Below are 27953 nucleotides of genomic sequence, written 5' to 3' on the forward strand. Positions count from 1 at the left end.
CAAACCCAAGCAACTATTCTGCACTATTCCCAGAATGTCCTGGGAAGGTTCTATGCTAAATAAGCTGTAAGAAACATGGTTCTCAGAACATTAGGTGCTACACCACTCACTGATATAAACTGTGGGGAGAATTGAAATAACATATTGAAATAGAAACAAGGAAACTCAGGCGAACACCATTATATGCCAAGTGAATCAATCATCCCTGAGGTTTACAAAAAATGGTTCTCGGCTAAAATTTGTAGATCCTAATGAAGATGCATGTCAATGGTGGGGACCCAGATGTCATAAGCAATGTGTCACATTTGTTGTCGGAAGGAGACCAAGGCGCAGCGTGAGTAGAGTTCCACATAATTTTAATAAATCAAAACTCACTGAACAAACCAACAAAACACAATACAAAATTGTGCTGACAGGCAACTACACATAGTCAAGATCCCACAACACAAATGAGGAAAATGGCTACCTAAATATAGTAATAGTAATAGTAATATATGCCATTTAGCTGACGCTTTTATCCAAAGCGACTTACAGTCATGTGTGCATACATTCTACGTATGGGTGGTCCCGGGAATCGAACCCACTACCCTGGCGTTACAAGCGCCATGCTCTACCAACTGAGCCACAATATGATCCCCAATCAGAGAAAACGATAAACAGCTGTCTCTGATTGGGAACCATATCAGGCCAACATAGACATACAAAAACCCTAGACATACATAAAACTAGAGTACCCATCCTAGTCACACCCTGACCTAACCAAAATATATAGAAAAACAGATATCTAAGGTCAGGGCATGACACCATGGCAAAATGTGTAGAATTGCAGTAAATTAACTTTAACGGTCAACTTTAGGCACAAAAAACGGTCCAACTTCTCCTCTTTCTCAATATTTTTTATTTGCAGAATTGCAGGAAATTTGCTATAAAACTGCTAAAATTCTTCTCAGATTCATGATAAAAAGTTTAGAATAGCATTATAAAAACTGCAGTTACTTTAAAACTGCAACATTTTCTCTTTGCCCCACGGCGAAATGTAATAGAATTGCAGAAAATGCGTTATAAAATCTGCGGATGACTCCCCGGAACACAATTCCACATTTGGTACATCTTCCTCCTGCAGACCAAGTCCCTCTAGTTATCAGGACTGGAAATATAAATCCAATGGATGATGATAATGATTATTATTATACCATACAAAATAATTACATAATCCACCATAGTATCATTTATTTCAGCTAAAGTATACAGATTGCAGTCTAAAAAATAAATAATAATTTGAAAATAAATCTGGGGATGACAAAGGACAATCAAAACAAGAATTCGATTTGATTTTCAAAATTCCATGTATTGGCTGTTTTAGTTTTTGAAATCAATATTTTTTCTTGGCTTATTGTATTTGAGGTGATTGGATCATTTAAACAACACAAATACATGATGCCACAAATACATTTCATACATTTCCAATGTTCATAACCCCTCCATCGTTCAATAGCCTGCATGCACACACACATCCACTATTTGTTTGCTGTTGTATTTGTGCTGTTGCCAGTGTCTTCTGTCTGTGTTGGCCGTTTTGCCTTGAAATTTTTGCTTCTTTTTTTTTATTCCAGCCCTGACCCCAGAGGAGGCCTTCTGTCTCTTGCCAGGCTGCCATTGCAAATAAGACTTTATTCTTAATTGACTTGCTTGGCTAAATAAAGGTTAAATAAATAATAAAACCTCCAAATGCAGTTATCTTGCTCTCTCTTGTGTTCACCCATCCATTTCTTCCCATCACTTTCTTTAATATCATCATAGAGGTACATTGTTTGTTCAAATAGTTTTCACACTATTTTATACAAATTCTCAAACTCATTGTTATACTCACTACATATAGTGATTACATCTTTCTTTGAATTAAGAAGTAATTGTTTGGAGAAAGTCAGTTGCTCTACTGGCAGTTACAATAATTAAATTGTCAGTCTATTGACTCCTATTAGCCTTTCACATTATCTTGCCTACCAATACTGCTCTGAGCTGCCTCAGCTATTTCACATTCGCATTGTCCTTTCCAGCATGGTTCCAGCATACATAACCAGACCAGTGCAAAACAGCTCCATTCAGCTCCGCACAGCATGGTTCCAGCATACATAACCAGACCAGTGCAAAACAGCTCCATTCAGCTCCGCACAGCATGGTTCCAGCATACATAACCAGACCAGTGCAAAACAGCTCCATTCAGCTCCGCACAGCATGGTTCCAGCATACATAACCAGACCAGTGCAAAACAGCTCCATTCAGCTCCGCACAGCATGGTTCCAGCATACATAACCAGACCAGTGCAAAACAGCTCCATTCAGCTCCGCACAGCATGGTTCCAGCATACATAACCAGACCAGTGCAAAACAGCTCCATTCAGCTCCGCACAGCATGGTTCCAGCATACATAACCAGACCAGTGCAAAACAGCTCCATTCAGCTCCGCACAGCATGGTTCCAGCATACATAACCAGACCAGTGCAAAACAGCTCCATTCAGCTCCGCACAGCATGGTTCCAGCATACATAACCAGACCAGTGCAAAACAGCTCCATTCAGCTCCGCACAGCATGGTTCCAGCATACATAACCAGACCAGTGCAAAACAGCTCCATTCAGCTCCGCACAGCATGGTTCCAGCATACATAACCAGACCAGTGCAAAACAGCTCCATTCAGCTCCGCACAGCATGGTTCAGCATACATAACCAGACCAGTGCAAAACAGCTCCATTCAGCTCCGCACAGCATGGTTCCAGCATACATAACCAGACCAGTGCAAAACAGCTCCATTCAGCTCCGCACAGCATGGTTCCAGCATACATAACCAGACCAGTGCAAAACAGCTCCATTCAGCTCCGCACAGCATGGTTCCAGCATACATAACCAGACCAGTGCAAAACAGCTCCATTCAGCTCCGCACAGCATGGTTCCAGCATACATAACCAGACCAGTGCAAAACAGCTCCATTCAGCTCCGCACAGTTCAGTAGTGAGAAAATGTACAAATGTGACGTCGCAAGCGAACGCGGACGTTACTACTTCACAAGAGAGGCATTTGAAACATTAAATATATATATTTTAATCAAAATGCATATTTTTTTGGTAGAAATTCCTTCTTGAACATGTGAACTTTCACTGTGGAAAGAAATCATCATCTGATTGATGTCTAGTGGGAAGGATATGATGAAAGTGTGTCAGTCTGCCATGTCGAATCATAATCAATAGATATGCAGGTCAGACTCTACAGTTAAATAGTTTGCTAGCTGTTGTGTATAGTAACTGAAGACTTTAATCAGTAACAAAAGGTCTAGGTAGAGAGGTAAGTTTTAACATGGCTTTACTCACATCCGTCTTATCATTCTCCCAGTCTGCATTGCTTCACCTCTTTATCCATACAAGTAATTCATCTTGACCTTTCTAACAGTGACACCTTGTGGTGAACATATTAAGTGAAAACCCTTACCTTAAAACAAAGCACATTTCTGAAATGTGTGTACATACGCCGTATCTTTTGATCACCCTGTTGTTGCAGGAATTGTTAAAAAATATTTCTATGTTGTCATTTCCCTTCTTGTGTAATCCCTTACAAAGCTCATGTTGGGTACTATATTTCTGAATCATTGCTTTAAAAATGTTTCAAAAGCAGAATGGAGCATTAAAATATGTTTGGATGTACAGTACCAGTCAAAAGTTTGGACACACCTACTCATTGAAGGGTTTTTCTTTATATTTACTATTTTCTATATTGTAGAATAATACTGAGACATCAAAACTATGAAATAAAGAGAAGAATTGAAGCAACTCCCCAAATTCAGTATGCCAAGCTTGTAGTGTTATACCCAAGAAGACTCAATTCTGTTATCGCTGCCAGGTGATTCAACAAAGTACGGAGTAAAGGGTCTGAATACTTATGTAAATGTGATATTTCCATTTTTAATTTGTAATATATTATCAAACATTTCCAAAAACCTATTTTTGCTATGTTATTATGGGGTATTATGTGTAGATTGATGAGGGAAAAAAACAATGTAATCAATTTTAGAATAAGGCTGTAATGTAACAAAATCAGGAACAAGTCAAGGATTTCTGAACACTTTCCGAAGGCACTGTAAATTAGTTTGTTAGTGTCTGCAAATTGACTGTACTTCTGTTTTGGTATTTCATTTTTTTTGTTGATAATATTAATGACATGTCTAAATAATGATGTTTTGATACGAAATAAGTTTATATTTTGCTATGATTGTTGTTTTTTCCAATAGTTTCTCCATGGGGTCAAAATGACCCATGTGGTAATCAATGTACAGTATTTAGCTTTAGGGTTAATGGAGACATGGAAGTGCGCTTCAGGTGAGGCATTACTTGCCGACACTAAACCCTCAGCAGCATCCAGGCCAGGGCCATAAGGCCCAGAGAGGAGCACTTTGTGGAGGCTTCTGACACTGGCGGGGCTGTGGTTGGGCTGCTCTGGGTCGTCACCATCCTGCCGTTGACAGGCTGGATGTTCCTGAAGACATTGGTCATCAAGGCAGAGGTGGAGTTGTGGTCAATGTGCAATGTTGTGCTGAAGAGATCAATCTAAGGGGAGAAGCTTAATTAATTGCAGATTGGATCATAGACATAAGTGTGACATCAGGTTGGCCCAATGGCTTTACCCACTGGGCACAGACGTCAGTTCAACAACTAATTTTATTTGAGATGCCAAGTAACATGAAATCAACTACACTTTGTGGCAAATTGCTCTCCAAGTAAATAAATAAATCACCCCCAAAAAAACTTTGAGGCATGTAATTGCATTTTGATTAAAAGTTAGATTAAAACCAGACAAATTCCTGAAATGTGTGTACAGTTGAAGTAGGAAGTTTACATAGGTTGGAGTCATTAAAACTCATTTTTCAACCACTCCACAAATTTCTTCTAGCGGGACAAATTCCGTTGAAACTCTTTATTATATACAGTGCCTTGCGAAAGTATTCGGCCCCCTTGAACTTTGCGACCTTTTGCCACATTTCAGGCTTCAAACATAAATATATAAAACTATATATTTTTGTGAAGAATCAACAACAAGTGGGACACAATCATGAAGTGGAATGACATTTATTGGATATTTCAAACTTTTTTAACAAATCAAAAACTGAAAAATTGGGCTTGCAAAATTATTCAGCCCCTTTACTTTCAGTGCAGCAAACTCTCTCCAGAAGTTCAGCGAGGATCTCTGAATGATCCAATGTTGACCTAAATGACTAATGATGATAAATACAATCCACCTGTGTGTAATCAAGTCTCCGTATAAATGCACCTGCACTGTGATAGTCTCAGAGGTCCGTTAAAAGCGCAGAGAGCATCATGAAGAACAAGGAACACACCAGGCAGGTCCGAGATACTGTTGTGAAGAAGTTTAAAGCCGGATTTGGATACAAAAAGATTTTCCAAGCTTTAAACATCCCAAGGAGCACTGTGAAAGCGATAATATTGAAATGGAAGGAGTATCAGACTACTGCAATTCTACCAAGACCTGGCCGTCCCTCTAAACTTTCAGCTCATACAAGGAGAAGACTGATCAGAGATGCAGCCAAGAGGCCCATGATCACTCTGGATGAACTGCAAAGATCTACAGCTGAGGTGGGAGACTCTGTCCATAGGACAACAATCAGTCGTATATTGCACAAATCTGGCCTTTATGGAAGAGTGGCAAGAAGAAAGCCATTTATTAAAGATATCCATAAAAAGTGTTGTTTAAAGTTTGCCACAAGCCACCTGGGAGACACACCAAACATGTGGAAGAAGGTGCTCTGGTCAGATGAAACCAAAATTGAACTTTTTGGCAACAATGCAAAACGTTATGTTTGGCGTAAAAGCAACACAGCTCATCACCCTGAACACACCATCCCCACTGTCAAACATGGTGGTGGCAGCATCATGGTTTGGGCCTGCTTTTCTTCAGCAGGGACAGGGAAGATGGTTAAAATTGATGGGAAGATGGATGGAGCCAAATACAGGTCCATTCTGGAAGAAAACCAGATGGAGTCTGCAAAAGACCTGAGACTGGGACGGAGATTTGTCTTCCAACAAGACAATGATCCAAAATATAAAGCAAAATCTACAATGGAATGGTTCAAAAATAAACATATCCAGGTGTTAGAATGGCCAAGTCAAAGTCCAGACCTGAATCCAATCGAGAATCTGTGGAAAGAACTGAAAACTGCTGTTCACAAATGCTCTCCATCCAACCTCTCTGAGCTCGAGCTGTTTTGCAAGGAGGAATGGGAAAAAATGTCAGTCTCTCGATGTGCAAAACTGATAGAGACATACCCCAAGCGACTTACAGCTGTAATCGCAGCAAAAGGTGGCACTACAAAGTATTAACTTAAGGGGGCTGAATAATTTTGCACACCCAATTTTTCAGTTTTTGATTTGTTAAAAAAGTTTGAAATATCCAATAAATGTCGTTCCACTTCATGATTGTGTCCCACTTGTTGTTGATTCTTCACAAAAAAATACAGTTTTATATATCCTGAAATGTGGCAAAAGGTCGCAAAAGGTCGCAAAGTTCAAGGGGGCCGAATACTTTCGCAAGGCACTGTATCTATATCTATACACATGTAAATGAACAACAATATTCATATTCATTTCAATTCAAATAAATAATCATGAATATTATGGGTGTTAAACATTTATGTACATATGTGTCTAATATCGGCTGAAAGATACAATTCTTATGCATTAGGGGGCGCTATTAAAACTTTTGGATGAAAAACGTTCCCGTTTTAAACAAGATATTTTGTCACGAAAAGATGCTCGAGTATGCATATAATTGACAGCTTCAGAAAGAAAACACTCTGACGTTTCCAAAACTGCAGAGATATTGTCTGTGAGTGCCACAGAACTTATGTTACAGGCGAAACCCAGATAAAAATCCAACCAGGAAGTGCCGCATTTTTTTAAACCGCCTCATGCCAATGACTCCTTATATGGCTGTGAATGAGCTACAAATGAGCTTACGTTTCCACGTATTCCCCAAGGTGTCTATAGCATTGTGACGTCTTTTTAGACATTTCCATTGAAGAATGGCCGTAAGGGACCATATATAGCATGTGGTCACATGGTGTCTCCCGCAGAAAATCTCGCGTAAAATACTGAGGTAGCCATTTTTCCAATCGCTTCTTATGAGAAACCAATTGCCTCGACGGCTATATTATCGAATATATATATTAAAAACACTTGGAGGATGGATCCTAAACAACGTTTTCCGTGTTTCTGTTGATATTATGGAGCAAATTTTGAAAAAAGTTTGCCGTTATAGTTGCAGCATTTTCCGGTCGATTTCTCAGCCAAGCATGATGAAGAAACGGAAGCCATTTCACCTAAAAAAAAAAAAATATTTTTGGGAAAAAAGGAACATTTGCTATCTGACTGAGAGTCTCCTGAGTGAAAGCATCTAAAGTTCTTCTTGCTTTTCTTATTTTCGTGAAAATGTTGCCTGCTGCCAGCAGAGCCTAGCATAGCATTATGCCATGATAAACTTACACAAATGCTTGTCCAGCGTTGGCTGTAACGCATATTTTGAAAATCTGAGATGACAGTGTTGTTAACAAAAGGCTAAGCTTGTGTTTGAATATATTTATTTCATTTCATTTGCGATTTTCATGAATAGGAAAAGTTTCTAGGGGTATTTATGTCCTCTGCGTTAACCTAATGCATTTGAGGCTATGATTACGCTCCCGGATACGGGATTGCTCGTCGCAAGAGGTTAATCTAACTGCACTGTCCGATTTACAGTATCTATTACAGCGAAAACATGCCATGCGATTGTTTGAGGATGGAGCCCCACTTCAAAATATTTTTCCACCGGCACAGGTTTCAGAAATTCACAAATAACGATTAAATATTCACTTAATTTTTTTTTTTCACTTAAAATCTTTGTCTAATTTGTCATCCAAAGGGTCCCAGTTATAACATGTAGTGTTTGTTTTAGATATAATCCTTCTTTATATCCCAAAAAGTCTGTTTAGTTGTCGACCTCGATTTGAGTAATCCACTCTGAAAATCTACCCCTAAACTTTGTTTCAACAATTCAAAATACGTTTCTATTTACCCCTCAGATACCCTAAAATGTAATCAAACTATAATATTTCTTACAGAAAGAAGAATGTTCAATAGGAAACCGATTTTAGCAGGTGGGTCCTGTCTTCTGTTGGGGATTAATCAGAATTAGTTGGGTAACATAGATAAGATGTTTTATTTTCATTATATGCTTGTGAGTTACTTCTCATCAGAATGTATTTTGTTGTACTATAGTGGTGGCCATTTGCAGTCATCTGTTCTCTGTCAGGGTTAAGTTACTTGGGCCGCAGAGAGGGGAGAGGTCAAGCTTGTCATCATGTGTAAACGTATATTTTAAACCATGTGAAGGGATGATAGTCTCTTGGCTCCACAATGTCTGTGTGCCAGTCACTCCCTACTTTTCTCATCGGGGAGAGGAGGATGGCAGTGTCTGGAACCATTCTATGTTCCCTCTCTCGTTGCCTTTATCTTGACCTAAAGGCTCACTTTCCTCTCCGTGAGCTTGTCCAGAATTGGTTGTATTTGGGATGGGAGTGTCTAAGATGACAATTGATATATATCATTGGGTGGGGGTAATGTCTTGGTACCATTTTGTACCAAAGACGAGATAAGAGCTTTTTTTAGGAGACCAAACTGAACGATAATTTATAGCCAATGCTGTCTGGCTAGGGGGAATTCCTCTCTGAAGTAAAGTCTTTCTTTGTGTAAGTTCCTAAGTCCTGTGGTTTGTCATGTCGTCTAGGGGGGGTGGATCTTTGCAATAAAAGATCCCAGTTGCCATTATGTTGACGACTCTCAACTTTTCATTAGAGATACTGAAATGTTGAAAGTCAAAATGCTATTGCAAAAGCTTAATTATTATTAAAGGTGAAGATTAAGCATAACTCTGACTGGTGTGTGATTTGCTCTCTCATCAGGGAGACCACACTTCGGGAACGGAGGAGATGGACCAACCTAAGATCGGAGAGGCAGCGAGCCGAGTGGATACCACATCCCGAACATAGTTTAAAAAAAGGACAAAAAAGAGGTGAGGTGAGCAAACCACACTTGAAGTTGAGTTGGATAGGACTTAGAGCCGTCCTGACACTGAATTGATCACAGTGGGGATTGGTGCGGTCTGTGGGGTGAGGGCCAGGGAACTGTGTATTCTGTGTGAAACATGGCACTTGGTGAAGCCCTATTGGAAGAAGGACCTCATTCTGTGTGTCTGTGTGATTGTCTAAGTGACCCTCAGAGGTGGTGAATTACAATTATTTTAAATGTGCTAGCCAGGTATGCCCTTGGTTACTCTGTGTGAGTATTTTGCTTTGTAGGAGCGTTCTGTGTGGGTGCGGTAGGTTGACTCTGTGTGGGTAACCTTTTTTATGTTCTGATGTTCTGTGGAGACATCTGACCAGTTCTGTGTGGGTGATCAGTAAAATTCTGTGTGAAGTACTTAAGGAATTCCTGTTGTAACACTTTGCGTGAGTGCAAAGAACCAGGCATTCCGGACCCTCCTACTGGAGCCTTGAAGTTTATGGTAGATAAATGGGGTAAGGTGGTTTTCCTTTGACAGGGACACTAAGTATGACGCTGTTAGACGAGATAAGACAGAGATTGGTAGAGAAGGAAGGTAAACTAGGAAAAAAGGATCAAATTGACTGGGTGAAATTCAGGAAATGGGAAAGGGAAGCTGACAAACGGAAGAAAAGACAGGACACATTTCGGGGAAAACCCTGTCAGAATATGTAGTTCAGACTGAGGAAGGAGAAAAGAAGGGGAAAGATGAAACAGTGAGAAGGAATAGGAAGGATGATGATGACAGAGACTGTCCCCCTCCCTACTGTACTCCTCAAACTCTCTACCCAGTGTTGCCGGACCTCCCTCCTCCTCAGCCGCCTCCTGCTGATCCGCTGGATGCAAGACCACTAAAACCTGCAGCCCCACCCCCTGTCTCTCCCAACACCACAGTGACTGATCGTCTGGCACGGAGCCTGGCTGAAGTCCTGACAGGGTCTGGAGTGACTCCGGCCAGTCTCACTGGAGGCGCAGTGGGGGGAGCGCGCCAGAAGGGAAAAAAATCAACAATCCTTTTCTCAAGGCTCCTCCACTCAGCTCCAGTGAGGAAAGTGAGGACGGAGGGACACCCCAGCTGACTCACCTGTTGAAGGACCGTCTATGGGCCAGGACGGAGAGGCGTGTCTCTACCCCCTTCCAATACGACCCAGCATCAGACATGTATCATCAATACCCTCTGATGGCCTGTCCTAAACCCTCAGCCTCGACCTGATGATGCTAATGCTGCTGCCGCTGCAGCATGGAACCCCATTGTGTATGTCCAGAGGACGTGGAGACATGATGAAATCAAAGACATTGTAGAGGACCTACCAGACCCAAGTAAGGACGCTGTGAAATATTCAGCAGAGATGAGGGTATTGGTGGGTCAATACAAACCATCTGCTGCTGAGATAGCCCATATCTGTAAAAAGAAACTGGGACTCAGGTGGGCGGATGTACGGGGACAGTTTGATTGCAACTACCTGTGGGCTGAGAATGGAGCATATCAGGACCAGATAACAGCGCTGCTGGCCAGGATTGTGGAGATGTATCCAACTAAAACTGACTGGACTGCTATCAGAGAATGCACTATGAAGAAAGATGAGGGCCTGGAGGCTTTCAGAAAGAGACTTGAGACCTGTTTCAGGCTACACAGTGGTATCAGACCAAACGAACATGCATATGGGGATCTGCTGAAAGACGCCCCGGTGAGGGGTCTGACACCGGGCCTGGAGAAAGCTGTGCAGCCTACCTGCATCAGTTGGGAGACTGAGCCATTAGCAACGGTGGTACAGCACTGCAAGCATGCTGAGAGACAACAGAGTACTCAGAAGGAAGAAAAAATAAAGGCAGAAAAAGTAAAGACACAGAAACTACAGGCTGCTCAGATGACGTTTTACCAGGGAGCAGCCCCAGCAGGGACAGGACGAGGGGGTAGAGTGCACAGGTGCTACAACTGTGGGAATCCGGGTAAGTTTGCTGCTGACTCCTCTGAGCCAACGAATCCACAGAGGAACAAAGGCAGGGGCGGACCGAGAAGAGGGGCCCGAGAGGAGGGGGCAAGAGGAGAAGGAAAAGGAGCACATGCATGGACAGCCCCATTCCAACAACAGCCGTGGCAGCCACCTCCCAACCAATGGCAGGTCGGGCCACCTCACGGGGTCCAGCAACAGCAACAGTGGGGACCACAAGGAGTCCCTCCAGGCAGAGGACAAACTGGAGCCTGGCAGACGGGGCCGCCGGCACAGACGACCCTGTACAATCCAGGACAGGGGGAGGAGTATTGACATGATGAGAAGACAGGGACAGTTGTGCTAAAATCCTCAGAGCAACAAGAGCATTTGTTTTTAAAGTGTTACACCCTTCCGAGAGTAGAGCCAACAGTGGAGGCTTGCGTCAATGGTGAGTCATTAATATTTCTTGTTGATACTGGGGCTGCTATGTCTTGCATTAACTGCAAGGCTATGATAAAACCTCCCATGTCTAATGAAATAGTCAAAACTGTAGGGGCTTCAGGCCTCCCACTCAGAGAGCAGGTAACTATGCCTCTGCATGTCTCCTTTTGTGAGGAGAAGTGTCAACATCAATTTCTCTACTCTGACCACTGTCCTGTCAATCTGATGGGCAGGGACCTCCTGTGTAAACTTGGCATCAACATAACATGTGGCTGAACCGGTTTAACTGTTATTCATGAGGAAGAGGAGAAAGTGGGGGAGCAATTGATGTTAATGTCTGAGTGTTGTGACTGGTATTATGCATGGGATGTTGATGATGAGGTGCCCAATATTGCTCGTGTTTTCTCAATGGCCAAAACCCATTGGGGCCACGAGGGCCGTTTCATGTCTACAGCAGGCTTACATTGCACCTCCCATTTTTCACCATTGACAAGAGACATCCATTATGAGAAACAATGGCTGTGTGATACATTACAGAATGAGTCAGTGCAGTGTGAGGGTTTATACTGTAGCAGTGATTTCTGTGCTTTAGGGTTAATCTAACCCTGCGCAGAAAGAGCTCTACCTGTTTGAGGATAGCGCACCACATGTGTTCCTGGCAAAATCAGACAGAGTAGAATGGGTGGATACTGGAATTTGGATGAAATGCTTGGTTGATGCTACAGACTGGGAGATGCGCCCTGATGGGTCAACTTATTCACCCAGCACAATGACAAGTTGTTACCCACTCAGTTGGGGAACACCAACTGAGAGGGGTGTGCATGGTGTTTTTCTTTTTCTACCAATATCATGTTGTTGAGTGAAGACTCACCCCTCCTGAGAGGGGTCCCTGAATGACTATGGGCAAGGGACAAGTATGATTTTGGGAGAATAAAGGGAGCTGAGCCAATGGTAGTCACTCCTAAAGATACCAGGCGCCCATCTAGAGCACAGTATCCACTCAGTAGGGAGACAATAGCAGGTATTACACCTGTTCATGCATCCTTGTTAGCTAATGGTGCTTTAATTCCCTGTCCAGAATCACCCTGTAACACCCCTATCTTGCCTGTTAGAAAACCTTCAGGTGATTGGAGATTTGTCCAGGACTTAAGGCCTGTGAACGATGCAGTTTTTGCCCGTGCCCCGGTGGTTCCTAATGTTACTACACTGTTGGGGGCGGTACAACCCACAGCAGAGTGGTTCTCTGTGATTGATTTGACAAATGTTTCAGTATTCCAGTGGCACCAGAATCTCAGTTCTGGTTTGCTTTCACGTTTCTAGGAAAGCGATTTACTTCGATTAACTTTCTAAACCTTTTAACCTCTTTGTTTGTGAGAAAAATGGTTTTATGTCATCTGTTTTAACACAGGAACATGGAGGAAAGCAGCGCACAGTTGGGTATTATTCCAAACAGCTGGACAGTGTGGCCAGAGGTCTGGTTTGTTGTTTGAGAGCTGTGGCTGCTGCTACTGAAGCTGTGTTGGCTTGTGCAGACATTGTTGCCATGTGTGAACTCACTGTACACGTTCCTCATGCTGTGCATGCTCTTATTTCACAGGCAAAGATGGCCCATCTAACACCAGCTCGACTGCTCCATTATCAGAATGTTCTTCTGACAATGTGTCATGTAACCCTGAAGAGGTGCACTGTGTTAAATCCTGCTACTTTGTTGCCCACCGAGGATGATGGAGAGCCGCACGACTGTGCTGAACTGTTGGAGCTTGTCTCTAAACCAAGGTCGGATTTAACTGATGTCCCTTTGCAAAATGCACATTTGGAACTGTTTGTAGATGGCTCTGCTCAGTGTTCTGAGAAAGGAGAACCATTGGTTGCGTATGCGGTTACTACTGCCTCAACCACACTGGAAAGTGCTAAATTACCCTCCCACCTTTCTGCTCAAGCAGCAGAACTCTTTGCACTCACTAGAGCTTGCATATTAGCTAAAGGCCAGTCTGCTACAATCTATACAGATAGCATATATGCCTTTGGTGTGGTACATGATTTTGGTAATCTGTGGAAACAGTGCGGCTTCCTGACCTCCTCTGGTAAGGCGATCTCTCATTCAAAACTTGTTGATAACTTGCTAAAAGCTATTTTGCTCCCTTCTGAAATTGCTGTTTGTAAGTGCCTTGCTCATTCTAACTCTTCCGACCCTGTCTCCAAAGGTAATGCTATGGCTGACTTGGCAGCTAAGGCAGCAGCTGTCTCTTTAGAGGCCCCTGTGTTACAGATGGTTTTACCTCCTGATAATAACCTCTTCTCTCCCACTGATATCTCTGACTTGCAATCCTCTGTAGGTCCTGTTGAGTTGAGGAAGTGGAAACGACTATGTACATATGACCAGGTGCAGAAACTCTGGCTGGGCCCGGCTGGGCTACCAGTCTTACCACGTTCATGTTTCCCCTACTTAGTTAAGTTGTCACATGGAAGGGATCATGTGTCAAAGGGGGGAGTTGTTGATTTTGTAAATACATTTTGGTTTGCACCTGGGTTTTCTGTGTTTGCTGAACAATTTTGTGCAAAATGTGTGATTTGTATGACTAACAACATGGGAAGAGGGATTCCCATACCACTGTCGGCTCATCCGACCCCTGAAGGACCATTTGAACACATAATGATGGATTTTATTGAACTCTCTCCTTGTCAAGGTTACAAATATTGTCTGGTGATAGTGGACGCCTTCTCCAAGTGGGTAGAGGCATTCCCATATCGACATTCCACTGCTATGGCAGTAGCCAAGAATCTCCTTAGGGAGATCATCCCAAGGTGGGGGTTACCATCTAAATTAACCAGCGACAATGGCTCCCACTTTGTAAACCTAGTGATACAGACCTTGTCTGAGAGTCTGCAGATAGACCTCAGGACCCATTGTAGCTATAGGCCGCAATCCGGTGGTTTAATTGAACGTGCTAATCAAACCCTGAAATCTAAGATGGTGAAGCTTATGGCAGAGACGGGGCTTTCTTGGGTCACTGTGATCCCCCTGGCTCTGATGTACATACGAGGGAGGCCCCACAGAACCACGGGATTGGCTCCTCATGAGGTTCTGACAGGTAAACCAATGAGGATGATTAATTCTCCCTTCCCACACAACAAGCTGACACTGATGGGCTGTGACGATGACATGGCAAGTTATTGTACTGCTCTAAACAATGTTCTGAAGGCTATTTTCCCCAGGGTGAAAGCGGCTCTACTCCAGCCACTGGTGGGGATCCTGCACAAACTGCAACCAGGTGACTGGGTGGTGGTGAAAGACCTGAGACGAAAGCATTGGAACCAGCAGAGGTGGACTGGACCATACCAGGTGATGCTGATTGCCCCCACTGCTGTTCGCGTAGCTGAGAGGTCTACTTGGATCCATGCCAATCACTGCAGGAAGGTGCCATACTGCCCACCAGAACCTGAGGATGGAGGACCAGAGATGCCTGAAGTCACCGACTAGATGGGAGGATCAGGCCCAGACTCTATGCATCATGTTTCTTGCTCTGGTCTTGAGCCTTCTCATTACAGTTGCCATATGGACAGTGACTCAAGGACAACCGGTCCTGGAAAGACAACATGGTACGGACTGATAACCGTTGAGTCCCACTGCGGGACTTAAATAACAGCCACTCCAGCTCGAGCCAACGGCAGGCTCAGGACAGGAGTCCAGCAAACAATAGCCGCTCCCCTATCGAAAGAAGAAGAAGGTCAATGCATCCACTGGAAGAGCATCACAGTAGGAATCACGAGGGAAACACTTGGTGGTCACTGCTTAACTATACAGTAAAGACTGAACTGATGTTAGGAAATACCTCCTGTTATGTATGTAGCTTGTTTCCATATTCAGCAATCTCCCCATTCTTACAGTATTCAGTAGAGTTCAGCATTAATGACACTATGTGCACTAGAGGTGCTCTTGTCAAATGAGAACACATGGGGTCAACATTCACTAGGTAGAACACTGAGGGATAAATGCAGTAATGGTAATTTGTCATCAACAAAAGATTTACGGGGGGGATTTGATTGTTCACATTGGTGTAGTAGAATCATCTTAGAACCTAGATCCGGTGTACCAGAACCTATTCAAGTCCAACCCTGGCGAACCCCATTTAGGACCTGTCATTGTCACAATCCAAGCAATATTTCCATACCACAATTGAATGAATCCTATCTGGGAATGTCAACATGTATCAATTATAGTGTTTTCCCAATAGGATGTAGCTGGAAGAAGGGAACATGCAGCTCTGGATACCCCATTAAACTGAGGGTGGGACACACCATTATTGATGCTGAAACTGACGATCGTTCTCCTCATCAATTTGGCTCGGCAACATTTACTGATCATTATTGGATTTGTGGTGATAAAGCTTATCTCTCTACCTACCCACAAATTGGACAGGGTGCTGTATTTTTGGTAAACTAAACATCTCCCTTGTGGTAATGCATAAAACTAATTCCTCTATTCCAAGCAGGTTAAGACTAATTAAGAGGGACATCTCACAATACAATAATGTCCCTAGTGCCTCTCGAAGATCCTCGAAATTGTAAAAGTTCTGGCGTGGTTTAATCCCCTGGTATGGGGCATCGGAGAATGCATATGAGTTGGATAGGCTAGGATATCATTTGGAATCCCTGGTCAATTTGACCACTGCAGGGTTTTCTATGATAAGACCAGAATTACAAGCCACTCAACTCATGGCAACACAAAATAGGGTGGCACTTGACATGTTGCTAGCACGTGAAGGAGGGGTGTGTCAAATTATAGGAGATCACTGTTGTACATTCATACCCCAGGGAGATGACAATTTGACTATTGTAGTGGAACATTTGAAAGAGCTTAGGGGTGTTATCGAAAGTGAACACCAGCCTGACATCAACTGGAATCCGTTAGGATGGATTCAGTCAGTGTTTGGTGCTTGGGCTGCGACCATTTTCCACTGGTTCATCTATGGTCTAATATTACTGATTGGTCTGTTGCTAATTATCATTTGTGTGAAGAAATAGTTTAATAAAGTGGTTGATGTTGTTCTTACTATGCCCTTGCTTGCAAATGAAGTAGGTGTAGATGAGGAATCTGAGATTGATGGACAACAATCAGGTGACCACAGGGAAATATTCTCACTGAACAGTGTAGATAGAGAGGGTTCACTGTATATGAATGATTTCCCTGACCTATTCCCTATTCCTGACTATATCTCTGATAGTGGGGAACCCAATTCTAAGCATGAGGACTTAGAGAGATGACTGTCCTATAGGTTGTAATGATGCCTGTGTTTAGACACGGGTTCTCTTGTAATTTTGGGAGCATTTATATGTTTTGTTCTTTTTATTTTTACTCAACAAATGTATTATTCTATATGATTAAACAGGTGCAAGTCTGTATTATGGTATAAACATTGTAAACTCAGTTTCTGAAGGGTGAATACTTACATTGAAGGGATTTGATTCTTTATTATCTTTCAATTTTGATTATGGATTTTTAAATTGTATTATATACTCTGCAACTACTGTTAGTAAGGTACCATGTTACTATTCTGATTCTTCAGAAAGGACTTGGTCCCTTGAGAGGGGCATGTTGGGGATTAATCAGAATTAGTTGGGTAACAGATAATATGTTTTATTTTCATTATATGCTTGTGAGTTACTTCTCATAAGAATGTATTTTGTTGTACTATAGTGATGGCCATTTGCAGTCATCTGTTCTCTGTCAGGGTTAAGTTACTTGGGCCGCAGAGAGGTGAGCGGTCAAGCTTGTCATCATGTGTAAACTTATTTTTAAACCATGTGAAGGGATGATTGATGGGGAACCAATTATCTCTTGGCTCCACAATGCCTGTGTGCCAGTCACTCCCTACTTTTCTCATCGGGGAGAGGAGGATGGCAGTGTCTGGAACCATTCTATGTTCCCTCTCTCGTTGCCCTTATCTTGACCTAAAGGCTCACTTTCCTCTCCGTGAGCTTGTCCAGAATTAGTTGTATTTGGGATGGGAGTGTCTAAGATGACAATTGATATATATCATTGGGTGGGGGTAATGTATTGGTACCATTTTGTACCAAGGACAGGATAAGAGCTTTGTTTAGGAGACCAAACTGAATGATAATTTATAGCCAATGCTGTCTGGCTAGGGGGAAGTCCTCTCTGAAGTAAAGTCTTTCTTTGTGTAAGTTCCTAAGTCCTGTGGTTTGTCATGTCGTCTAGGGGGGGTGGATCTTTGCAATAAAAGATCCCAGTTGCCATTATGTTGACGACTCTCAACTTTTCATTAGAGATACTGAAATGTTGAAAGTCAAAATGCTATTGCAAAAGCTTAATTATTATTAAAGGTGAAGATTAAGCATAACTCTTACTGGTGTGTGATTTGCTCTCTCATCATTTGGTAATTAAGGAAATGTCCACGACACTTCATGCTCTTGCCTTTCTAAGAGGATGGTTGGTTTTTCTTTGGATTTTCTCCATATCCATATACCATATCTACTATGTTATATTCTCTTACATTATTATAACATTTCCACAACCTTCAAAGGGTTTTCTTTCCAATTATATGCATATCCTGGCTTCAGGGCCCGAGCTACATGCAGTTTACTTGGGCTCGTCATGCAGACAGGAAGAGAAGTTTTAACAAATTATAGTTTTGGCAAGACGGTTAGGACATCTACTTTGTGCATGACACATGTAATTTTTCCAACAATTGTTTACAGACAGATTATTTCACTTATAATTCACTGTATCACAATTCTGGTTGGTCAGAAGTTTACATACACTAAGTTGACTGTGCCTTTAAACAGCTTGGAAAATTCCTGAAAATTATGTCATGTATTTAGAAGCTTCTGATAGGCTAATTGACATCATTTGAGTCAATTGGAGGTGTAGCTGTGGATGTATTTCAAGGCCTACCTTCAAATAAAATGCCTATTTGCTTGACAACGTGGGAAAATCCCACATCATGGGAAAATCGAAATCATTTAAAAAAAATCGTAGACCCCCACGAGTCTGGTTCACCCTTTCAAACGTGAAAGTACCACGTTCATCTGTACAAACAATAGTATGCAAGTATAAACACCTTGGGACCACGCAGCTGTCAAACCACTCAGGAAGGAGACGCGTTCTGTCTCCAAGAGATAAATGTACTTTATTGCAAAAAGTGCAAACCAATCCCAGAACAACAGCAAAGGACCTTGTGAAGATGCTGGAGGAAACCGGTACAAAAGTATCAATATAATGGCTTAAGGACAACAACTTCAAGGTATTGGAGTGGCCATCACAAAGCCCTGACCTCAACCCTACAGAACATTTGTGGGCAGAACTGAAAAAGCATGTGCGAGCAAGGAGGACTACAAACCTGACTCCGTTACGCCGGCTCTGTCAGGAGGAATGGGCCAAAATTCACCCAACTTATTGTGGGAAGCTTGTGGAAGGCTACCAGAAAAATTTGACCCAAGTTAAACAATTTAAAGGCAAGGCTACCAAGTACTAATTGACCACTGGGAATGTGATGAAAGAAATAAAAGCTGAAATAAATAATTCTCTCTACTATTATTCTGACATTTCACATTCTTAACATAAAGTGGTGATCTTAACTGTCCTAAAAAAAAAGGAAATTTTTACTCTGACTAAATGTCAGGAATTGTGAAAAAACTGAGCTGAAATGTATTTATCTATGGTGTATGTACACTTTCGACTTAAATTGTATGTTCATGAGTTTTTGCAGAGCCAGTTAGTACATCACATATGAATTATATTTTGTTGTACTACCCCAGTGGATATTACATCTTCTCCCTTACTGTGTAATCCGTTACAACCCAGCTAGGGCATAACGTTCTGATAACCATATGTTTCTTAGATCTTGGCCAGTGTCACGACTTCTGCCGAAGTCGTTGCCTCTCCTTGTTCAGGCGGTGCTCAACGGTCGAAGTCACCGGCCTTTTAGCCATCATTGATCCATTTTTCATTTTCCATTGGTTTTGTCTTGTCTTCCCACACATCTGTTTTCAATCCCATTCATTACCTGTTGTGTATTTAACCCTCTGTTTCCCCTCATGTCTTTGTCAGAGATTGTTTTATGTCAAGTGTTGTTTTATGTTGTATAGGTGCGCGACGGGTCCTCGTACCCATGTTCGTTTGTCTATGTACATATTTAGTGTTTGGAGCATGTTAAGTGGACTTATATTAAAAGACTCCATTTACACTCCGTTTGACTCTCCTGCGCCTGACTTCCCTGCCACCTATACACACAACTCTGACAGCAAGAGTGTGGTTGTCCTATGATTATTTTACATACAAACTTCCCACAACTTTCTGGGAATAGTGCATTTGGAACATTCTCAGCACATTTAAGGAACCTTTATTTTCTTGGTATTTCATTACTTTAACAGAATGTTTGTTAAAAGTTCAAACATGGTTACATGTCATTTAAATTTTGGTCATGTTCTAGGAATGTTCACCAACTGGTTTGACATTAGGAATGTTCTCAAATAATTCAGAGAATGTTAAGGGAAAAAAATTCTCTTTACCTGACTCTCTTTTCAAAGATGTCTAGAAATGCAGACGTGTGCTCTTCTAAGAAGAAATCACTCCCCCATTGCTGACTACAAACTATCTATAAATGGGCTAATAACTCACTAACTAACAAAGGATATTAACAAATGTGCACAGGTTGCTACATGTTGCTCTCACTTTGATCTCAAAACAAGCACATCGACTCACAACCGCTCATGCTGTAAAAACAGTCCCGTTCAAAGTAAATGGCACAGATCCATATATGGCATTGGTCGATTTTCATGTAGGCCTACTGCAGCTTTGATTGGTTACCTAGAGTATGGGCCTGAGTCGTGCCTGTCAATGCAATAGAATTCTACTCTGATGCCTTCTGCCTTCTGCCTATACGGACCAGGATGTCTTGCTCCCAGGCAGACTAAATAACTTTTTTGCCCGCTTTGAGGACAATACAGTGCCACTGACACGGCCCGCAACTGAAACACCAGCCGTGCCCTCAGAGCATGCGCAGACCAGCTGGCCGGTGTGTTTACGGACATATTCAATCAATCCCTATACCAGTCTGCTGTTCCCACATGCTTCAAGAGGGCCACCATTGTTCCTGTTCCCAAGAAAGCTAAGGTAACTGAGCTAAACGACTACCGCCCCGTAGCACTCACTTCCGTCATCATGAAGTGCTTTGAGAGACTAGTCAAGGACCATATCACCTCCACCCTACCTGACACCCTAGACCAACACCAATTTGCTTACCGCCCAAATAGGTCCACAGACGATGCAATCTCAACCACACTGCACACTGCCCTAACCCATCTGGACAAGAGGAATACCTATGTGAGAATGCTGTTCATCGACTACAGCTCGGCATTTAACACCATAGTGCCCTCCAAGCTCGTCATCAAGCTCGAGACCCTGGGTCTCGACCCCGCCCTGTGCAACTGGGTACTGGACTTCCTGACGGGCCGCCCCCGGGTGGTGAGGGCAGGCAACAACATCTCCACCCCGCTGATCCTCAACATTCTGAGCCCTCTCCTGTACTCCCTGTTCACCCACGACTGCGTGGCCACGCACGCCTCCAACTCAATCATCAAGTTTGCGGACGACACAACAGTGGTAGGCTTGATTACCAACAACGACGAGACGGCCTACAGTGAGGAGGTGAGGGCCCTCGGAGTGTGGTGTCAGGAAAATAACCTCACACTCAACGTCAACAAAACTAAGGAGATGATTGTGGACTTCAGGAAACAGCAGAGGGAACACCCCCCTATCCACATCGATGGAACAGTAGTGGAGAGGGTAGTACGTTTTAAGTTCCTCGGCGTACACATCACAGACAAACTGAATTGGTCCACCCACACAGACAGCATCGTGAAGAAGGCTGAAGAAATTCGGCTTGTCACCAAAAGCACTCACAAACTTCTACAGATGCACAATCGAGAGCATCCTGTCGGGCTGTATCACCGCCTGGTACGGCAACTGCTCCGCCCACAACCGTAAGGCTCTCCAGAGGGTAGTGAGGTCTGCACAACGCATCACCGGGGGCAAACTACCTGCCCTCCAGGACACCTACACCACCCGATGTCACAGGAAGGCCATAAAGATCATCAAGGACAACAACCACCCGAGCCACTGCCTGTTCACCCCGCTATCATCCAGAAGGCGAGGTCAGTACAGGTGCATCAAAGCTGGGACCGAGAGACTGAAAAACAGTTTCTATCTCAAGGCCATCAGACTGTTAAACAGCCACCACTAACATTGAGTGGCTGCTGCCAACACACTGACTCAACTCCAGCCACTTTAATAATGGGAATTGAAGGTGAATTATGTCAAATATATCACTATTCACTTTAAACAATGCTACCCAATATAATGTTTACATACCCTACATTATTCATCTCATATGTATACGTATATACTGTACCCTATATCATCTACTGCATCCTTATGTAATACATGTATCACTAGCCACTTTAACTATGCCACTTTGTTTACATACTCATCTCATATGTATATACTGCACTCAATACCATCTACTGTATCTTGCCTATGCCGCTCTGTACCATCACTCATTCATATATCTTTATGTACATATTCTTTATCCCCTTACACTTGTGTCTATAAGGTAGTAGTTTTGGAATTGTTAGCTAGATTACTTGTTGGTTATTACTGCATTGTCGGAACTAGAAGCACAAGCATTTCGCTACACTCGCATTAACATCTGCTAACCATGTGTATGTGACAAATACAATTTGATTTGATTTGAAATTTGATTTGATTTGATTACAACAACATATTTTGCATAGTTTATTTTCCATACTAAGTCTTGCATAGTTCGTCATGTTTCGGTATGTTGCATTGAAAGTGGCTAATATTGCGTTGATTCCATCACAATTCCCACAGTAAAGGGAAACGTTGATAGTGTTAACTAAAGGGAAAACTCTAGAAAGTTGAGTGAAGTTCAATCTGGTGCTTCTCTGCACATGCTGATATTTCTTCTGGGCAGCAGTCCCCGAGGGAACCTTGTGGTCTAGACACATCATTAAAAGAAACCTCTTATGTTCCTTGGACAGAGCACCTATGCATCACACCCCAAAAGTGAGAAAATCACTGTTCAACTGTGCAAATATTGAAAATTAGGTTATATGATAACACATAAGGGTTAATCTTATAAGCATTTTCTAAGTGCATTTATTAATGGTTAATAACTGGATGTAAATACTGGCTCAATATTTTGCAAACACTGACCAGTTATTGCACTATTTTGACCAATTCGATATAGCTTTTCATTGGTTTATAATGCATTTACAAATTATTCAACAATTGTTAATAACATTTATAACCCCTTTATAAACTCTTTACAAATGGAACCTTATTTTAAAGTGTTACCGATATGGGATTATAGTCCATGGTGTTGAGTTTATGGTATAATTGTTGTACAAACTCACCAAGTCCTGGCTGACTTTGATAGGGTCCTTGAACACGGTCCAAACCACAGCCTCGTTGCAATTTGGAGTGGTCAGGGAGCCAAGGTAACGGTAGTATTTGGTACGGTCCACCCCTTCCAGGAGCTCATCCAATGAAATAGCATGAGTAATGTTCACAATATCATCTTGAGGAAGAGAGAAAGAAAAAACGTATTCTAAAATCATATGCTACTGAAATTGAACAAGAAAATTACTCATTTTGAATAAATAGAGAAAAAAATCATTACAAACTTTATTTTGAGAAAGTAGTTCTTGATCAAATCAGAACCAGTTAAATCTCTCCTCTCACCTTTTAGTGTGATGTTGGCCAAGTAGGATGTCAGAGTATTCCAGGCTGCTGGTGAACCAGTTGCATTACCCGGCATGGCCTGTTTGATAAACAAAGACTTTAGTCATCAAAAACAGCAATAAAACATTAAAATGCCTAATCTACTGTGGACAAATAGACGCCATTTCTAGGAAAGTTAAAGCATCCTCTCACCTCTATGAAGAAGCCAAGAGCAGCGAGTCCCGTGCTGTCTGCAACGGCCGTGGTCGTGTTACCATTGAGCGAAGACTTGGCATTTACTATGTGCAACTGAAAGGTGAAGCATAACAGTTGATATAAAAAGTTATCTGAATCCATTGAAAAATTAAAACACTGTAATGATACATTTAAAAAGGTAGACTACAATCGGCCATAATATACAGCTGTTCAAAGATCACTAAGACCTCGATATTGACCCATTGCAGTGTGGTATATTTGCATTAGTATAAACATTCACCACATGTAACATGGGCTACATTCAGATTCTCTTCTTTTCGCCCGAAGTACACTCATACATTTCTCCTCATGAATTTAAAAGGACCACAGGAAGAGTAGCTGCTGCTTCAACAAAAGCTAATGGTGATTCAAATAAACAAACAAATGTAATGGACTAGTGTTTGGAATATGGTGGAAACTCCCTCCAGCCATGCATGCTCCAATCCATGAAGGGTGGTGGGGTGGGTTGCGTTGAACCTTTCCATACCTCCATGGGGTAGCGGGTTCCATCCACTGTGTGCTCCGACCCAGGTACTGAGGTACCATTCCCCCAGTGGAGGTGAAACTGCAGGCTGTCATAGGCCTCAGACAGTGCCCCACCTGTAACTTGGACACCACTCGTGAGCGTCACTTTGACTGAAAGAAAGAGAGGAGGAACAAAAAGAGAGGAATTGGTTACATTTCGAACATTAAGGTTCCTGGTTTGGTACATACAGTACAAGTCAAAAGTTTGATCACACTTACTCATTCCAGTTTTTATTTTATTTTCTACATTGTTGGATAATAGTAAAGACATGAAAACTATGAAATAACACAATCATGTGGTAACCAAAAAAGGGATAAACAAATCAAAATATATTTCATATTTGAGATTCTTCAAAGTAGCCACCCTTTGCCTTGATGACAGCTTTGCCCACTCTTGGCCTTCTTTCAAACGGCTTCATGAGGCTGTCACCTGGAATGTATTTCAATGAATAGGTGTTTGAGCCAATCGGTTGGGTTGTGACCGGGTAGAGGTGCAATACAAAAGATAGCCATATTTGGTCAAATACGAAGTCCATATTGTGGCAAGAACAGCTCAAGATGAGGACCGCCACAAGAAAGGAAGACCCAGAGTTACCTCTACTGCAGAGGATGAATTCATTAGAGTTATCAGACTCAGATTGCAGTCCAAATAAATGCTTCACAGAGTTCACATCTCAACATTTATTGTTCAGAGGAGACTACGTGAATAAGGCCTTTATGGTCGAATTGCTGCAAAGATACCACTACTAAAGGACAACAATAATAAGAAGAGACTGGCTTGGGCCAAGAACCACGAACAATTAACCGGTGGAAATCTGTCCTTTGGTCTGATGAGTCCAAATTTGAGATTTTTGGTTCCAACCCGCCGTGTCTTCGTGAGACACAGAGTAGGTGAACAGATGGTCTCTTCATGTGTTGTTCCCACCGTGAAGCATGGAGGAGGAGGTGTTATGGTGTGGGGGTGCTTTGCTGGTGACACTGTCTGTGATTTAAGGCACACTTAACCAGCACGTCTACCACGGCATTCTGCAGCAATATGCCATCCCATTTGGTTTGCGCTTAGTGGGACTATCACTTGTTTTTCAACACGACAATGACCCAAAACACACCTCCATGCTGTGTGAGGGCTATTTGTCCAAGAAGTAGAGTGGTGGAGTGCTGCATCAGATGACCTGGCCTTCACAATCACCCAACCTCAACCCAATTGAGATGGTTTGGGATCAGTTGGACTGCAGAGTGAAGGAAAGCAGCCAACAAGTGATCAGCATATGTGGGAACTCCTTCAAGACTGCTGGAAAAGCATTCCAGGTGACTACTTCATGAAGCTGGTTGAGATAATGCCAAGAGTGTGCAAAGCTGTCATCAAGTCAAAGAGTGGCTTCTGTGAAGAATCTTAAACATGAATTATATTTTTCTTTGATTATCACTTTTTTTGGTTAGAACATGATTCCATATGTTTTATTTCATAGTTATGAGGTCAACACTTATTCTACAATATAGAAAATAGTAAAAATAAAGAAAAACCCTTGAATGAGTAGGTGTGTCCAAACTTTTGATTGGTACTGTACATTATCCTCAAGTGGGACTGTGTATGGGTTGCATTGGTGTACAGTATTTAAATAAAAAATACTTTAAGTACTGCTTTAGTAGTTTTTTGGGGTCTGTTTTTTGGGTCTGTAAAGTCTGTATTTAACTTTAGTATTTATATTTTTACTATTTTTTCACCTTCACCAGGCCCCCCTCTATCTCTCTCCTCCTCGTTCACCTTCACCAGACCCACCTCTATCTCTCTCCTCCTCGTTCACCTTCACCAGGCCCCCCTCTATCTCTCTCCTCCTCGTTCACCTTCACCAGGCCCCCCTCTATCTCTCTCCTCCTCGTTCACCTTCACCAGACCCACCTCTATCTCTCTCCTCCTATTTCACCTTCACCAGGCCCTCCTCTATCTCTCTCCTCCTCGTTCACCTTCACCAGACCCACCTCTATCTCTCTCCTCCTATTTCACCTTCACCAGGCCCTCCTCTATCTCTCTCCTCCTATTTCACCTTCACCAGGCCCTCCTCTATCTCTCTCCTCCTATTTCACCTTCACCAGGCCCTCCTCTATCTCTCTCCTCCTATTTCACCTTCACCAGACCCACCTCTATCTCTCTCCTCCTATTTCACGTTCACCAGGCCCTCCTCTATCTCTCTCCTCCTCGTTCACCTTCACCAGACCCACCTCTATCTCTCTCCTCCTATTTCACCTTCACCAGGCCCTCCTCTATCTCTCTCCTCCTATTTCACCTTCACCAGGCCCTCCTCTATCTCTCTCCTCCTCTTTCACCTTCACCAGATTTTTTTACAACTTTTACTTCACTACATTCCTAATGAAAATAATGTACTTTTACTTACATTTTCCCTGAAACCCAAAAGTACTTGTTACATTTTGTATACTTAGCAGGACAGGAAAATTGTCTAATTCACGCACTTATCAAGAGAACATCCCTGGTCATCTCTGCCTCTGATCTGGCAGACTCACTAAACACAAATGTTTCCTTTATGAATTTTGTCTGAGTGTTGAACTGTTCCCTGGCAATCCGTAAATTAAAAAAAAATAATAATAATTGTGTTGTCTGGTTCTTAATATAAGACATTTTAAATGATTTATACTTTAAAACTAAATACTTGTGGACTTTACTTTACTCAAGTAGTATTTTACTGGGTGACTTTCACTTTTACTTGTGTCATTTTCTTTTAAGGTATCTTTACTTTTACTCAACTATGAAAATGGGGTACTTTTTCCACCACTGATGGATTGAGAAGGCAAGTCATCCATTCAATCTCCTCACCAGCTTCGCCAGTGTTCTTGATATTCTTCATTGTAGAGTTGTCTCCGTATTTGGTGAAGTTGAATTCAGCCAGGTTTGCGTCGCCCACTGCCGACGTGGAGATGATGTTGATGGGAGACTGACGGGATCCATTGCAATGTTCACTGGCAATGGTGGACCAAGTGGTGTCATCTTAACATGGAATCAATCATACAATGGTTTCAATATACCATTGTTTTATAAGTGTCATATAATATGCTAATATATAAATTCTATAGTCTCTTATCCACTGCCATTACAATCACTTCAAGCAAATACTTAATGTACAATTTGTGAATAAAAATTACACTGAGTACACAAAACATTAACACCTGCTTTTTCCATGACAAAGACTGACCAGGTGAAAGCTTATTTATAGCACTTGTTAAAATCGCTTCAATCAGTGTAGATGGGGGGGAAGAGACAGGTTCAAGAAGGAAGATACAGGTTAAAGAAGGTTTATTATGCCTTGTGACAATTGAGATTGTGTATCATTCAGCGGTTGAATCGGCAAGACAAAAGATTGAAGTGCCTTCAAACAGGGTATGGTAGTACGTGACAGGAGCACCGGCTTGTGTCAAGAACTGCAAAGCTGATTTGTTTTTCATGCTCAACAGTTTTCCATGTTGACACAACTGAGTCAACATGGGCCAGCATCCCTGTGGAATGCTTTCGACACCTTGTAGAGTCCATTTCCCAATGAATTGAGGCTGTCCAACTCAATATTAAGAAGGTGTTCCTAATGTTTTGTATACTCAGTGTACACTGTAACCATGGGGTTAAAATCAATACTTACTACAACTAGGATCATGGTAACACCACACTGTTCAAATTGAAAAGGGGAAAAGTTATGCAAAGAGTCACAAAATGTATAGCAGAAGACAGTCACAGGCCAACAAAATAATAAAATAATCACTTACAAACTTCTGCAGCACTGTATCCAGTGGGGACAAGGATAGTCACAATGATAACCACAAGTCGATTCATCTGAAAGCGAGATGAAGGCAATTATGAATTATGAATGAGCAGCGACTGACGCTGGACGTCCATG

General features: G+C 42.2%; 1 protein-coding gene across 1 annotated transcript; it reads right to left on the bottom strand.

The window, feature by feature from the left end:
• Nucleotides 1-1213: 1213 nt before the first annotated feature.
• On the bottom strand, nucleotides 1214-27953 carry LOC118401843 (carbonic anhydrase 4-like). Its single transcript, XM_035799463.2, has 8 exons — nucleotides 27823-27953; nucleotides 27699-27725; nucleotides 26885-27055; nucleotides 24017-24165; nucleotides 23488-23583; nucleotides 23296-23374; nucleotides 22968-23131; nucleotides 1214-4593 (listed from the first exon to the last, which is right to left on the bottom strand). The coding sequence occupies exons 1-8, from the start codon at nucleotides 27887-27889 to the stop codon at nucleotides 4387-4389; spliced, it is 960 nt and encodes a 319-aa protein (XP_035655356.1). The 5' UTR covers nucleotides 27890-27953; the 3' UTR covers nucleotides 1214-4386.

Source organism: Oncorhynchus keta, chromosome 23 (genome assembly GCF_023373465.1).
Source record: "Oncorhynchus keta strain PuntledgeMale-10-30-2019 chromosome 23, Oket_V2, whole genome shotgun sequence".
NCBI classification, from domain to species: Eukaryota; Metazoa; Chordata; class Actinopteri; order Salmoniformes; family Salmonidae; genus Oncorhynchus; species Oncorhynchus keta.